This window comes from Alexandromys fortis, unplaced genomic scaffold (assembly GCF_014885135.2).
Source record: "Alexandromys fortis isolate MF-2015 unplaced genomic scaffold, M_Fortis_MF-2015_v1.1 scaffold_18, whole genome shotgun sequence".
Classification (NCBI taxonomy): domain Eukaryota; kingdom Metazoa; phylum Chordata; class Mammalia; order Rodentia; family Cricetidae; genus Alexandromys; species Alexandromys fortis.
The window spans coordinates 5031400-5047161 of NW_026067897.1; the positions used below are offsets into that span (position 1 = coordinate 5031400).

A 15762-nucleotide genomic window follows, 5' to 3' on the forward strand; every position below is an offset into this window, starting at 1 on the left:
TAAATCTATAAAATAGGAAGCAATTGTATCATAAAACTACCCTCTTTATACCAATGTCAGGATAAAGAGCCACTTCTCCAAGTACATGTGAGAGGGTCCTGTCTGAGAGTCTCTCCTGATGAAGAGGGACATGGCCCCCGCGTTGCTTGGCTCTGACCTCCCAGGGAATATGGAGGATGGGAGAGAACCCCTGCCTTTTCTGCTGCGTCACAGGGTTCACGGGTGAGGAGGGGGCAGCACGATCCAGGATGCCATGGATGAAGATCTCTCAGGTGGAGGGATGGCTTTCCCAGTCACAGTGCCTTCCCCAAGGCCCATGTGCATCTGTGGGGAGTCTGCACAGGACCTGTCGGGGTTCCATGCACCTGGGAGCCAAGGCGTGCAGTGGTTTAAAGGTTTGTGCACCCTTCCTCTGATCCTTACTCCATATGACAGAAACATTTGAAAAATAACAACCACTGCTTTCTGGACCTACCTGCCCCCCAACACACACACACACACACACACACACACACACACACTAAATAAAACAAACAGATCAGAGAAATAAAAACAACTGGAACCGACTTTTATTTCTGATTTTCCTCACCACTTCCAGGCATCCTTGTTTCTGCCACATTATAAATAAAAAAACAAAACTTCAACATACAAACAAAACATGTGCAGCATGTATGTAAGCGTGTAGTAGCGAGGAAACCCAGACAGCTCTTCAGTCCTGTGCCCAGGTTCATGAAGCCAATCACTCTGGAAACAGAGCAACTGTCTTGATACCTCCCCATGGTCTGCACTGCGGCCAAGCTGGAGGGTCTCCATCCAAGATGGTAAAACACAGAGAAGCTGTTGTTCGCGCTAAGGAATGAAGCTGCCCGCTTTTCTTTTCCCCAAGACTTCACTTTGTTCTTTTGTGTGACATATTCTAAATTCGGTGTAACACCAAAATATGAAGAGACACGGGGTGGAAGAGAACAGGAAGAAACGGAGTCTGGGAAGCTTGGAGGTGGCTAAGTGGCGGGTCTCTGAAGCACCAGCGGACAGGAAGTGCAATCAGCTCATCTGTCTCAGAGCACAAAGTTTAGGTTTTGTGGCTAAGGGTTTTGTGGAAGAGGAAAATGTCGTGGGAAAAATGGAAAATAACTCTCGTGTCTACAGCACATAAAATATCTCAGCAGTATAAAATATTACAGGACAAGAGTGGCGTGCTATCAAAGAAATTATAGCTCACATTCTGGATGACGTTGTGAGATTAAACAGCTGGGGCCCTGATATAGCACACGATGCATAAACTCTACAATTATACTTCACATTTTGGACAAAATTAAACAGCTGAGGCACTGATGTAGCACTCGGTGCATAAACTTGACCGTTTCTTTTCCGATTCAGCTTCTCAGAGGTTTGGCTTCAGAGGACTGAGGGTTTTCAACATTCCCCTTTCCTTCATCTTTCTTCATGCGGTAGAACACCACTGCTAAAATCCCAGCTGAAAAGAGAAAGCTAGGGGTCAAACCAGTGCCCTCTCTAGATGGGTGAAGGCAGTCACAGTGTCTTGGAGGTGGGAGTGGACAAAGACTTGTGAGCCTCCACTTGGGGGATTTAACGGTGCTTCATTGTTCTCGTGAGAACGAGGGGCATTGGCTCTCTAGCATAAGTAACCAGATCACTTGCTCCCAGTGTGTAAGAAGCCCCGATTTATAACGAATCTGGACTCTGACAGGATCTCTACTGGGAATAGAGAAGCTGGTGTCCTAACTCCTCCGACAGAAAAGCACGTGGAAGAGTGGCTGAACTTCGTATGGACCCAAATGTTTATTCTAGTTTTCCTTCCCCAGAGAAAGGAGTTGAATCAGAACCAGGGAGCGACCACACCTGCCCACCCACCTAGAGCCCTCTTCCATTCTACCTACAAAGCTTGCATCATTTCACGATTTAAAAACAGCTTTAATTTCACAGTAAGGGCTTGGCATGCAGCCAGTGGTAGACACCTAGCAAAGCCAGCCATCCCGAGGGACCTCGAGTGGGCTTCTACACTTTCTGACTTCTCCTACCTCTCTGAACTGTTGCAAGATCACACCGTGCTTTTTGGCCCTAATCTGAACTATCAGAGCCCAAAGGAAAGGGGGTTTACTTTAAAGAAATGGCTCATCAGCAGTTACAGGAGGCACCATGGTGGAGGAGACAAGATGCTCAGACACTCGCTAACAATCTTGTGATAAGTCACACACCCTGTCTGAAAAGAAAAAGGGTCTGAAATAAAAGGCCCTGTTAATTCTATTCCTGCATAGCCTCAAAACTCTGCACTCTTTCACTTAGAGTCGGATCGTGGAAGTGAGACCGTGGGAGGAAACTATAACCTGGTGCACGAGCTCAATCCTCTCGAGGTGGGAAAACAGCGAGAGATGAAAAGGCAGAAGGATTGAGGGGATAATCTCTCTCATCCCTCGCTCTGAGCCTGAGGCGGGGAGTGACCTGAGTTCAAGGCCAGAATTAACTACAAAGAAGGTCCCTCTCTCAAAAGAAAGGAACTTCACCTCTGTTGCATGAAGTATGTGCAGCAGACAGTGGTTCTCAAGGAGGTCACCTGGTCACCATGCGTGAGAAAGGGAGTGGCGGCCAGGCTGCCAAAGCCGTCCCATCTCATCCATGTTGTGAGGAGTTTGCTCTGAAGAGCATGGGGAGGGGGCAGTCCTTACAGGGCCCTGTGTTCAAGTCCAGCGCGACAGACTGGGACATGAGAGCAAATGTGTAGATATGAAGGGAACGGCTGAGAAGACTTTAGAGAAAGGAGGAGATGTGGATTATTCTGGGAGACAGTGTGAGACTGTGTTAAACCCTCCAGTCGTGTGCCCATGAGTACCAAAGAGTCCTTCTAATTAACTACTGTGGGGACAGCGGCAGGGAGAGGTGACTATTGGAGGAGGGGGAGGCCCTCCAAGAGAGGAGGGCTGCCCAGGCAGGTGGAGAGCCAGGGCTATGCTGCAGCGAGATTACGCTGGATTATAAAGAACCAGGGTCCAGAGTCATTAAAGAAAAAACCCTCGAAGCGAAGGGAAACTCGGCAGCATTTCAGGTGTTGCAGCATCTTTGCTTCAAAGTCCACACCCCTACCTATTCCACCATGGGCAGGAGAGCCTGGGGCCTCTGTGAGCAATGAGCAAAGGGTCTTGCCCATCACAGTACCAATCCACAGAGTCCGGTGCCTGACCCTGCAGAGGGCAAAGACCACAACTCTTTCGCCTTCAGAAAAGCTTGCTAACTAGGCTCAAAACACAGCAGTTTGTATGCAGGGCTTTATATGGTTTCAATCTTGCATGTCCTCCGAAGGGCCCCAATTCCGCACTGCTAGCAGGTGGTAAAAACTATAGTGAGCAGGAGTCTCCCCTAGCCCTCTGGAAGACGTACCCTCCAAGGGGACAGTAGGACCCTAGCCCCTTCCTCTCTCATCTGTTCCCATCTGGGAAGCAAGCAGCTGTACTCAGTAAAGAGCTGCCCTGGCATGGACCCTGAAGCACTGGGCCAGCCAGTCATGGATCAGAACCTCTGAAGCCATGACACAAAAAGGAACACATTTTTAGAGTTGATTATCTTAGGTGTTGCTTACTTAAATAAGACTGATTAATACAAAGAGTTGCATGGTAAAAATGCCAGCGTGAAAATCCAAGGATGGAAATGACGGGAGGAGGAAGGGATGCTTCTTCTGACATCTTATCTCCCAACCAGGACACTGACAGGACTGACTGCTTGGTGCCTCTGTTACTAATCTAATACTAATTCTCAGTTAGTACCCAAGCCAGGAAACCCCTAAGTAAGATGATCTGATGAGCTCACTTTACAGCCAAGAAGTCATACTCACCAATGACCAGGAGGGTGGTCAGAAGTATACCAACTGCCATGCCCACCGTGGGTATCCCATTGTGTCTGCCTGCTTGCCGGAAACAGCTTCCCTCCACACACTGGCAGAAAGTAACTAAAGAACAGAACAGTATTTGGTAGGGTAAGTTTTCAAGGGACTAGCTGCCGAATCCCACTGTCAAGACAAGCACTCCTCACACTGCCCACGGCAACAGGTATTCCACGTCACGTATGCGAAGCCCCTACCTGATAAGGAGACAGTGCCTTGCATGGGTGGCTTCCCCTCATCGCTCAGGAGAATCGGGACCTCATAAACACCTTCCTCGAAGCGTGTGTGCTTGGTGGAGAGTCTAGCGTGAGTACCTGTGAGAAAAGGGAGAAAACAGGCTCAGAACCCTTGCTTGGCAGGAATGATGCTCACTTTTGCATTGTCTGTAATGAGATGGGCTGGAACATAGCCTGACATAGGTGATACTTTGAGTAATTTAACTTCTATTTTTTTCATGTTGCTTACCTTTAAAAACAGACTAAAGCATCCTTTAACTTCTCCCTTGCCTATTTGTATCAGCTTTCTCTCCTTCTTTTGTCTACTGCCCCAAGACTTTTGAACAAGAGTCGGGAGGGTGAGACCTCCTTGTCTTGTTCCTGATGTTAGTAAACATGATTCAAGGTTTTCTCCACTTATCACGATGCTGGCTCTGGGCTTGCTGCATATTGTCTTTGTTACACTGAGATGTGTCCCCTGTATTCTTAGACTCCCCAGAGCTTTTATCATGAAGGGACGCTAGATTTGGTCAATGGCCTTTTCTACATCTAATGAGACAATTGCTGGTTTCTGTCTTTGGGTCTACTTATATGATGTTTATTGATTTACATACATGAAACTATCCACAAATTTCTGGAATTAACAACCAACCTGGCAAGGTATACTCACTGGTACAATAACGGCATGGATATCAGAGGAGTATCCAATCACTTTCTGATTGTGATTAGATTTAAGGCCACTTAATGAGATGAAACCCATACCTAGCACTACTATTGGGTCCTGGGGCTAAGACCCTATGGCTAAACATGTCATGAATTATAGGGGAGAACCTGACATTATTATTTTTATAAATAGACATAGCATTAAATTATACAATCAAAACACATTGCACAAAATTCTCAAAAAACTAATTTTAAAAAGTAAAGTCATTCATTGAGTTTTGAATTAATAATTTCTTGATAGAACAGCAATTCTATAAATTTGTTCCAAACACTGAAATAATAAGTATTGAAAATTTGCTCCTCAGAGAAATTCAGGTTTAAGCTTCTGTGACCTTTAACCCCAACATTTTAATCGCGATAAATGCGTAAACTTGTTTGCTTCTACTGGAAGCTACCTTATTAACAAGTATGAAGTCACTGACTTTGAACTCCTGGCCAGCAGCACCATAGCCTATGCCTGCACAAAATGCATCTGGGACATCACAATGGCTTTGCTCTTAGGAACACTAGAATGGCTCCAAAGGAAGGAAACGCACTGTCTACAGAAAAAAATCACCAGTAGAAAGCACAAACAGGCAAACACAACGTAGACTACAGAAAGAATACCCATTACATCCTAAGAGACTGAAGCAAAAGGGCGGGGTCACTTGCCTCAGCTGTGGCGGGGTACTGAAACCAAAACACCTGGAACAGGTGAAAGGGCTTTGGAAAGCGATAGCACCTGATCTGCGCTTTTATGGACATTCAATACTATAACAACATAGTATTGTAAGGTGGGGAGGGGGGGTGTCCATGTGAATTTTTCTGAAATTTTCAAGATTATCCGTGCTGAAGAGGTGTTTTGAATAAATGGTGTTAGAACAGTTAGGTATCCATAGTAAAAGCACAGCGCCTTGATTGTAGCCACTTGCCCTCCATAAACAATAGCATGAAATGGATCTTCTTTTAGTGACCTTGTGTTAAGTAAAGATGCTTTCATTTTGGGCTTTTTTCTTACTTTTTTGTTTTCAATACATCCTTACTGCAGTTTCCCCTCCCTCCGCTCCTCCTCCGTTCCTCTACAGAGAAGAGCAGGCACTTTTAAAACTCACAGATTATAGAAGAAACCAATAACTCTGACTCTGATTCTTTTTTAATTTTCTGTTTAAAAGATATTGTGATGGGAGCTGGAGAGGTGACTCAGCAGTTAAGATTGCTCACTGCTCTTGCAAAGGACCAGAGTGAGTTCCTGGCTCACCAAATCAGCCATAGCTACCCTAACTCCAGTTCCCAGGGACCTGGCACCCTCTTCTGACCCTGCAGTCTCTTGCCTGCATGTACAGGGTGCACATTCCCAAGGCACGCATACATAATAAAAAGTGAATCTTTATACTTCTTTTTTTTTTTAATTTTCGAGACAGGGTTTCTCCGTAGCTATTTGGTTCCTGTCCTGGCACTCGCTCTTGTAGACCAGGCTGGCCTCGAACTCGCAGAGACCCGCCTGCCTCTGCCTCCCGAGTGCTGGGAGCGTGGAGAAGGCGTTGCTATAAAATTCAATTTCCTGCCAGGCGGTGGTGGCGCGCGTCACAAAAATACACACAGAGAGATCAGTCGCTGGCTGAGAAAATGGAGTGGGCCTAATGGAGTAGGCAGTGGTAAAAAAATAAATAAATAAAATAAGGTAAGACCAAACTTGAGAGTGGCAAAATATTCACTTGATTGTGCTGATCTTATATATATGATGACATATAAATTCTTGTAAAGTTGTACACATTAATCAGATGTGATTTACTGAATATGAATTATGTTTCAATAAAATTTATAATAAAATCTGTTTATCAGTCTTCCCTAGAAATTTACAACTGATGTTCAAATTGTTCATTTATACATGTACCCCAGCCAGGATGTACGCGGTGCCAAGCTTCCCTTCCCACAAAGCCTGGGGCTTTGAACACTTTTCCTGTGTGTTCCCAGAGCGTGAACAGCTTTCTTGGAACGAGAATAAATTTCCATGCTGAGTTAGAAAGCCAACCAAGGGGGGGGGGGAGAAGCTTTATTCCCCCATCCACCACTGACTTTTCTTCTTGTAGCCTGATAACTCACCATTGATTTTGGAAACTTGCCAGTCATTATTTAAGCTTTCTCTGCCAAGAGCGAATGTGAACTGGGACCGCCAAAGTGACTGCTGGTCGTCATCAGTGACCTCAAAGATGAGACTCTCCGCGGCACTGAGGGGGTGGCAGAAGAACAAGCCCGTGTACTCCTTAGCGAGGCGTGGGGGGTTGTCATTCACATCTGTGAGGGCCAGGTGGAAATCTGCCTCGGAGCTCAGAGCGGACCCACCTGAGAAAGCGAAAGGTTAGAACATAATGTCAAGCTTTCTCATCATCCTGCAGAAGGAAGCATGTTTCTCTTTCCTTAAAAAGAATCAATATTTAAACAGTCATGTCTGTTAAAGTAGTAGAAAAAAGCCTTTAGAATTACAGACCTAATTTTAGTACTGGTTAAAATGTTTAAATAGAACCTACGAGATGACTCAGGGAGTGAATATACTTCCTGCCAGACCTGTGACATGAATTTAGACATGAAAGCTAAGTGGAAGAAGAACTAACTCCCAAAAAATTGATTTTGGCATTGTATACACACAGAAAAAATGCAATAAAATGTTTTCAATGTTTAAATGGTAATACTGACAAGGTGTGTGTGTGTGTGTGTGTGTGTGTGTGTGTGTGTGTGTGTGTGTCAGAAGCTGCATAACTCCACTAAGTTCACACAGCTAGTGCCCACTGAGGACGGCGCCTCGATCACTTACCTCTGCCTTAAGCTTCCTAACTCAGCTTTCTAAGCTTCATGGTTTTCAGCTGAGAAGCATGTGGCTTTGTGATGTTCTCACGAGTAAACAAAGGTTGCACACAAGTCGTCTGTCATGCTAGACTAGTGAAAACCATGTCCTCTGCTGTATGACCCATTGGTAGCTGTGTGCTCTTGGGTAAACCAATTTCTCAATGCCTTGGTTTCTTTATGCAGAGTGTGGCCAATAACAGACGCACACAGGAGGCACCCCGTGGCACAGCCGACCCGGACTGTCCTAGCCTAACCTCACGCAGACATGGCATCAATGGCTGGAGTCTACGTCCATTCCCCTAAGCCATTTTCTGGCTCCTGCTTTGATTCCGGGAAACCCCGTTTCTTGCTTTTCCTCACAGAGATGACTGACTGTCATTAAGCCAAAGACGAGCCCCTGGTGTCCTTGAAGTTGTTTGGTCTGTTTATGTTATGATCTCAGTGTCAACAGCTGAAACTGGAATTGGGCTTTGGCTCACAGTCACAACCCACGAAACCTCTAAAAGGTGAGAGCCACTCAGGGAACTCGGGCAGAGTGCAGCGTGGATCCATGTGGGTTCACCGGGAGGCCATGACCCCCTCGGACTTCCTGGGAGCTCTTTACATCACCAGTTGAACACACACAACCTGAGAGCAGAATGCCCAGCGGCCACAGAGACAGGGCTGCCTCTCAGCAAGCTCTCGTCCATCCGCTCCTACCTCCCCTCCAACAACAGAGTGGTTCTGTGTCCTTGCAGTAGTTGAATGTGACTGTGGTCATTTTGGCTTTCTCCAGCTTTTCCCATACATTTTTATGATTCCTTTCTCTGTCTTTGTGTCTGCCTCTAATTTGGGGTTTTGCATTTTCTTTTCTTTTCTTTTTGAATTGTTTTTATTGAGCTATATATTTTTCTATGTTCTCCTCCCTTCCTCTCCCATCCCCTTCTACCATCTCCCATGATCACGGCTTTGCATTTTTAAAGTGTTTTTTTTTTTTATTTTTTTGGTCTAAAACTGTATTTGTTGGGTAGTAATTTGTTCCACTCTCATCTTTTTTATAAGCTAAGCAGACACATTACCAGCTAATTAGAGTCCTTGACCAGCATAAGATCAACAGAAATCCTACTGTAGGATGGAAAATTCCATTTAAAAACGCTCAATGATTTCATCACCAGCCCTTTTCCTGGTTAGCTTACTATTCCTGTGAGTTATCTTGATTTTAATCCAAAAATTTTCCTGGCACTCCATGTCCAGAGCGATTGGACAATTTGTATCACAAATGAATTAAATAGGATGCAAAGATAACGTATCTGTGCGCTTGCCTTCCCTCTCAAAACTACCCTGCCTCATCCAAGGAGCAGATCCCCGGATCCCCGACACCTGCTGGTGGTCCAGAATCCCCCAGGATGGACTCCCAGGTCACTGCTGGTGGACAACCTTGTATAATACCTTCCACGTCAGAAAATTTCCTGTTTCACAGAAGCCCTCAATCCCGTTTGAGGAGGTAGTGAGAGAGGTTAGCTAAGAACTCGAGAACTTTCCTAGAAGTGACTCTAGTCCCTGCAGGAAGCTAGAGATGGCAGCATCCCTGTTACCCTGGTAGTCTCAGAGTAACTCACCTGGTAGAAACGCAGATTAGCACAGGCGTTCTCTATCAGAGCCACTAAGGAGTGCACGTACATACACGCACGCATGCGCACATGCACGCGCGCCTTTGCGCCTGTCTCACCAGGCTTTGGGGTTGTACTCAGCCGTGGTTTTTAACCTCAACAATTTTCTTGCCTTCCCTCTTATTTTTAATTGGTATTTTCCCTGATAATCTGGTTCGGCTTGGTTTTGCTCACCTATTTCAGTGGCCACCACGCGTACCCGATACAGACTTTCTGTTTCCCTGTCCAGCGGAGCCGCACTAAATATCTCCCCGGTGACAGAGTCGATTTTAAGCCAGCCTCTCTTATTGCCGCTCAGGGAGTATCTTCCATGAAGGGAAGAGCAGAAGAAAACACGTTACTCTGAGTGAAAATGAAAGGTAGTCTGTGCATTTATACTGCGACAATATAACATTAGCGTTTGGGTGTACCACAGGGCAGAGTTACCCAATCAGCATCCCCATTACATATCTCTCTTCAGAAGAACTGTCTTTACTGCAGTTCTCAACCTGTGGGTTGTGACCCCCCTGGGGGGTCAAGTGACCCTTTCACAGGGGTTGCCTAAGACCATCAAGAAACACAGATATTTATTTACATTGTGATTCATAACAGTAACAAAATTACAGTTATGAGGTAGTAATGAGAATAATTTTATGGTCAGGGGTCACCACAACACGAGGGACTGTCTTAAAGGGTCACAGCTGCTATACAACATGGTGCTGGGATTGTTTTGTTATATATGGCAGAGTGACAAACTGGCAGAAAAGTTACATTTTCCTGGCAGCGAAGGTTTCAAACTGAAGTAATCGCCTTCTGAGATCTTTCAGTACAACACCCCCCAAGGAAACCTGAGCAGCTCGTGTGGGAGACAGGACGGCTGGTGGCCCAGTGAACCCTCACTAAAGAAACATCAGTTTAGGCAGGCAGGACCAAGGCAAGAGTTAATGAAAGTGGACTTCAGACACACAGATAATTCCAGTAAAGTGTAATGGAGACCGTGTAAGAGATTGGAATCACGAGAAGGTTGATAGGACGGAGGAAAGCCTTTCTGAAGGAGATGCTGACACGGGCAAGAGGCTGTCTCATAGCTACGTCAGTCACGGAAGACAGACCAGGACCATCCTGGTCCGTGCACAGTGTGTGGATAGCGTGGGCAGGCAGGGACAAGAAAAATAAGGCCACAGAGGAGGGGAGAGCCAGGCTGTAGAAGGCAGAGGCAGCCATCAGGCTGTGTCGCATGGAAGGTGACCTGGCTGAAACCGTGTCTTCAGAGAACTCACTGGTAGGTGTAGACAGATTAATTTGAGAGAAGCAAGTCTTGCCTAAGGAGAAGCAATGAGTGTAGTCTTTGTAAAGTGTCATGTCATGACCGTATAAAAGCTTACGCCACTTGCTCCCAGGCCTGGAAATGTCACCTCAATAAAAACTTAATGGGACTTAAAGCATTGCATGCATGCGTGGCTTCAAAACATTGTCTATACGTTTTTAAATTCTGTTAGCCCACATGTCCAGGGATAATATTAATATTATATTTAGTCAAATTAATTTTCCTTGGTATTTTTTAGCACGTTGGATATGCCAAGTACTGTGCTCATGTTTGGGGGTGAAAAACGAGAGCTCCTTGGTAGTTGGGACCTCGCCCTAAGAGAAACAAGAACTCCCAGCCAGGGTCTGAAGAGCAGCTGGACAATCGGCTTGCCTTGTTTTAAAGGCGCTTGTGGCCAGCGGTGCACAAGTTGACTGAGATGGGTAGGTAGTGCCTGGTTTGAAAGGCTGGGTTCTAGCAAAGATAGCAACACCTTGGACCATACCAGAAGTAGTCAGAAACACTCAGGTTCTGGATCCGTGTCAGCAAAGGGGTCTGTAATGTTGGAAGCTGGGCTGGACTGGGTCTATTGGTGCTGATGGGCTCTCTAGGTACCCAGCTGGAGAGTTAAACTTCTCAGTCCACAGCTTTGGAATCTGTAAAGTTAGATCTTGCCCACCATGTGCATCTGGGCTGACTTGACTGTGCCTCGTTAGTTTGCAGTCCAGAAGTGGACTTTACAGAACACCCCTTCCCTGTCTCCCTTTGTCCACCTCATCTTCTGACTGCAACTCTGTGGTTTTATGTCCTAAACCAGTTTTTGATCCACCAGAGGAATTTCTTTAAATGCGTTTTTCTCTGTACTGACATGCACATACCTCTGACCAGTAATTATATTAATTTATTTTATCTTTTAATTACTACCAATCATTTTTGTAGCATTCTCATGAAGGATGTAAGTCATCCCTTAGACAGTGATGGGCTGTGGAATTAGATACTTTGGACCCGCTCATGACTTGCGACTCAGAAGAATGGCTTTGTTTCCACAACAAATAATGCTGTGTAGCCCTCACTAGCTGCTAGTTTTACTCCTTAGCATGATATGGATGATGTGAGCATTGCCCCCCCAAAAGTTCTCCTGTTAGAAGCCTCTTTCTCAGGTGGTGTGTTTGTCATGTGCAGGACCTTTGAGAGGGAAGGACAAATGGACTGTCCTTCGGCCAATTGGGGATATGCCCTTGCGGCACTGTGAGACTCAAGCGGCTCCGGATTCCTGCCTGCAGTAGGATTCTTTCCCTTTGCTGGCATTGCTGTTCTGCTAATAACCACGCAAGGCCTTCACACTCTTCCCGTGCTGGGGCTGTGCCCATAAGTGTCCAGAGCTATGAGCTAAATAAAGTTACCTGCTTCACACTTTCTATTATAGTAAGCAAGCCAGTAATACACTACATGCAAGACAATCAGTTAACCCCGTACAGCTGAACCTAAGCGTCCATAGAACAGCTCACTAGGAAGGAAGACTTGCAGAGAATCTTAAATACTGGCCATTTGTAGCTATATGCACCCCTCAAGTCATGCTGAAGTGTTTGTTTGCCGTATAGGTTCTGGACAATATTGTACAAGACAAGCAGAAGAACTGGGTTCAAGTCCTATCTATGCTTACTAACCATGTGGTCTTTAAGATCATATAGATATTATACAAATGCATATATGTGCATGTGGTAAGTAAATAAAATCATTGTACATTACTGAAACCAATGCATGTGGGGGTTGTTGCACCAAAAATGAAAAGAAAAGATTGAGAATGGTTGAGATAGAAATATCCACATTGCTTCACATCTCACCTTGAGGGCTGACTGGTCCCCTGGGAATGCTGCCGCAGACTAGCTCTCTGGAGGGAAGGGGAGCCCGAGATCCCACATGTAAGACAATCCCTTCAGCCTGTAAGGCGGCCTTCTCTATTTGATTGGGCTTTTACCTCTCCAATCCACTTTCCCTCAAAAACTTTCTCCAGAACCCCAATAGTTCAGACCCAGTGACTGTTTGGGGGAGGGGGGTAACCTCCTGATTTTACCAGACCTCAGCTGAGACCTGCATCAAGGAAAAGTGAATGGCACCTGATGCCATGTGTCTGAAACACCAAACCAATGCCAGAGACCTTGCTTCTGATTTCTGCTCCATAGCTCAGTCCTGCAGCCAGAACACGCTACTTCTCCCCATTCCCAGCCCTCCTTAGCCCCCTAGCTGTGGTGGCAGCATGCAAGTCGGCCTGCACAGCCACCATCCTTTACCTCATAGCCAGGCCTTCGGGGTCCCTGGCAGTGACGTTGCCCAGTCTGGTGCCTACAGCAGCATCCTCACTGACTTTTGCTTGGAATATACGTTGAGAAAACACAGGCGCTTCATTCACATCAGTCACAGTCAGCCTGAACGAGGCATAGGAGCTGGCATTGTAAGATACACCGGACACCAGGGGCTCAGGGTTTTCCGCTTTGAACACAATGTTGGCAACCGGTTGGGCTTCAAAATCGAGAGCCTGTGGAGGAGAGAAGAAGAGGAGAAATTAACCTTGGAGTGAGCAGTTCCTTTAAAGGGTTCATTTCTTTAAACACTCATAGTCTTAACCGAAACCCCTAAATCATAAGCACAATGAGAAACCTGGGAGAGAGAATCATATCAGCCATGGTCACCTGAAGTAAAACCTAAGCAGCAGTGAGGTTTGTTTAACCGTGCGAATGTGAGAGGGGAGGCTGGTCATAGAAACTAGCGCCCACTGATTGTCGGGCAGGGGCTCTCAATGACTTAGTGATCCAATGATCAATGACCTAATAGGACTCTTCTGTGCTCAGAAGTCCTGGGAATCTCTCCGAATGCCAGAAGGTAACAACAGTGCTGTCCAAACAAGGTACAAACCCAGGAAACCCAGCAGGAAGGAAGAACCCTCTAGAAAGTCAGGACAAGACGACAAGAACAGATGGGACTCCAGTTGATGCGCCAGCCTGCCGTGACAAGGACACTAATCCAGACTCAAGCAGACAACCCCACAAGTGTCTACACACCTAGGCAAAGGAAGCCATCATCCTTGCCACCACACAAGCCCTGAGTCTCTGCCTAGCTTTCTCATCTACCACTACAGCCCTAGAGGTTCAGGGGTAAGACAGTGAGACCTGGTGTCTGCAGATGAAGGGGACACCGTGGTGCTAGAACAGAACACATGGGCAGGAAGAGAAAGATGACAGAGACGCTAGACATCAAGCCGGAGACCTAGGGCTTTATTCCTGACCCGCAAGGTCAGGCCGTGTTTCAGAAGTGGTCCCTCGATGCTGATTCCATGTGGGGACCAGAACAAAGGGAGCAGTTTACTGCTGAGCAGCTGGGCTCTCTGCCCAGCTCGCACATCTGCCTGACTGGACCACATAACCAGACCTGCTGCAACAAGGAAAGTTAGAAACGGAGGGCACTGAATTAGCAACTCAGCAAACCCTGCTGAGTCCATCCACCCGGGCTTCCACAGCACTGGAGACTGAAAGCCAAGTGAAGAGACCTATGGGGACACATTCATCAGAGAAGCGGAAATCTGCCTTTGTCCAGAGAGCCCCTCTGCACCAACCGCCCTTTCAAAGGTGAAGCCGCAGGTTTAGATTCAATCTGGGAACAGACAGCTTGTCGAGACCAAGGGCCGGGGACAGGACACGTCACATTTTCACTGCACAGAAACCTCGTGCATACTGGCTTTCCAGCTGATGCCTGAGCTAGTTACAACGTCCATGACACAGGAATTCAAAAGTACTACCCACAGTAGGGAAGGGACGAACTTTCATATCAAAATAAGCACCAAAGCAAACTCCGAAATTCGGGAAAGGAGGTCTCGAGAGAATTACTAATGTACCAGAAGAACGAATATAATAAACAATACCAAACACCATTCCTCATTACTGACACACCAGCTCAGCCCTGAGAGCCTGACCATCCACTACCCCATGGGGCTCAGAGAAGATGGATAAAGAAAATGTAGCGCATTTACACAATGGAGTATTACTCAGCTGTTAAAAAAAATAACATAAAATTTGAAGGCAGCTGGATGGAACTAGAAAAGATCATTCTGAGTGAAGTAACTGAGGCCCAGAAAGACAAACAAGGAATGTACTTATTCATAAGAGGTTATTAGCTAGCTGTAAAGGATAACCATGCTACAATCCACAGACCCAGAGAGTCTAGGTCACAAGGCAGGCACATAGGGATCTCAGGAAAGGGGAAACAGAAGAATATTTTGTGGGTAGACTGGGGGCAGGTGGGGATGGGAAAATGAGGGATCACGTTGGGGGGCAGGAGAGAGTCCTAAAACAGTCAGTCAACTGGAAAGAGAGGGCATTTAGGGTGAGGTAGAAACCTGGTACAAGGGAAACTCCCAGAAATCAACAAGGATGCCCACAGCTAAGACTCCTAGCAATAGTGGATGTGTAGCCTGAACTGGCCACCTCCTGTGACTAGGCAGGACTGTCAGTGGAGGGATTTGGATGACAGCCCAGCCACACAAATTTTGACCTGCAGTCCATCCTGCCTATGCCTCTGTGTGTGTTAAGTTGGGGAGGGGTGCAGAGATGGTAGGAATGGCCAACCAATGACTGCTCACCACAAGAGTGGTGCCTGGGGTATCAAGACTCTGAGGCTGGATAGTACCAAACACTATTGGAGGGAGAAAAAAGTCAACATAAAGACGCGTAACGATATTCTGTTATACTCAAAGATTGGTGACTACCCCAACGGTCACCAGAAAGCCTTCATCCAGTGACTGATGGAACAGATGCAGAGACCCACAGCCAAGCATTGGGCCAAGCTCAGGGAATACTCCTGAAGAGAGGGAGGAAGAATTGTACAAGCGCGCGCATGCTGCGCACCCTGCCCCGGTGTCTGCACTCTGTGCGCTGGCACCCAGTTCGTGAGCTTCGGGCAAGAGAGCTGGAGGTTAAAATACAAAGACACACACAGAGAGAGACAGCGACACGGGTCATCCTTGAATTCCCCAAGAATGCCCCCTTTATTGTGTTCAGGGGCAGATTATATAGAGATAGCCACGCCCCAGCCAAACCCACCAGAAACCACTCTCCTGCCATCAGGAACTCCTGAAGATCTCGTGCTCAGAGCAGCTGTAGGCACTCAGATCAGGGGAAA

The 15762-nt window shown here is 46.5% G+C and overlaps 1 protein-coding gene across 1 annotated transcript in view; it reads right to left on the bottom strand.

Annotated features, from left to right (window-relative positions):
- Positions 1 to 538: 538 nt before the first annotated feature.
- Positions 539 to 15762, bottom strand: part of Cdh17 (cadherin 17) — a 48907-nt gene continuing 33683 nt past the window's right edge. The window contains exons 13-18 of the mRNA XM_050118755.1: positions 12882 to 13126; positions 9480 to 9610; positions 6916 to 7155; positions 4093 to 4209; positions 3848 to 3961; positions 539 to 1477 (exon numbers count right to left, since the gene is read on the bottom strand). Coding sequence (XP_049974712.1) covers positions 1377 to 1477; positions 3848 to 3961; positions 4093 to 4209; positions 6916 to 7155; positions 9480 to 9610; positions 12882 to 13126 — 948 coding nt within the window. The 3' untranslated portion in view covers positions 539 to 1376. The remainder of the gene's footprint in view (positions 1478 to 3847; positions 3962 to 4092; positions 4210 to 6915; positions 7156 to 9479; positions 9611 to 12881; positions 13127 to 15762) is intronic.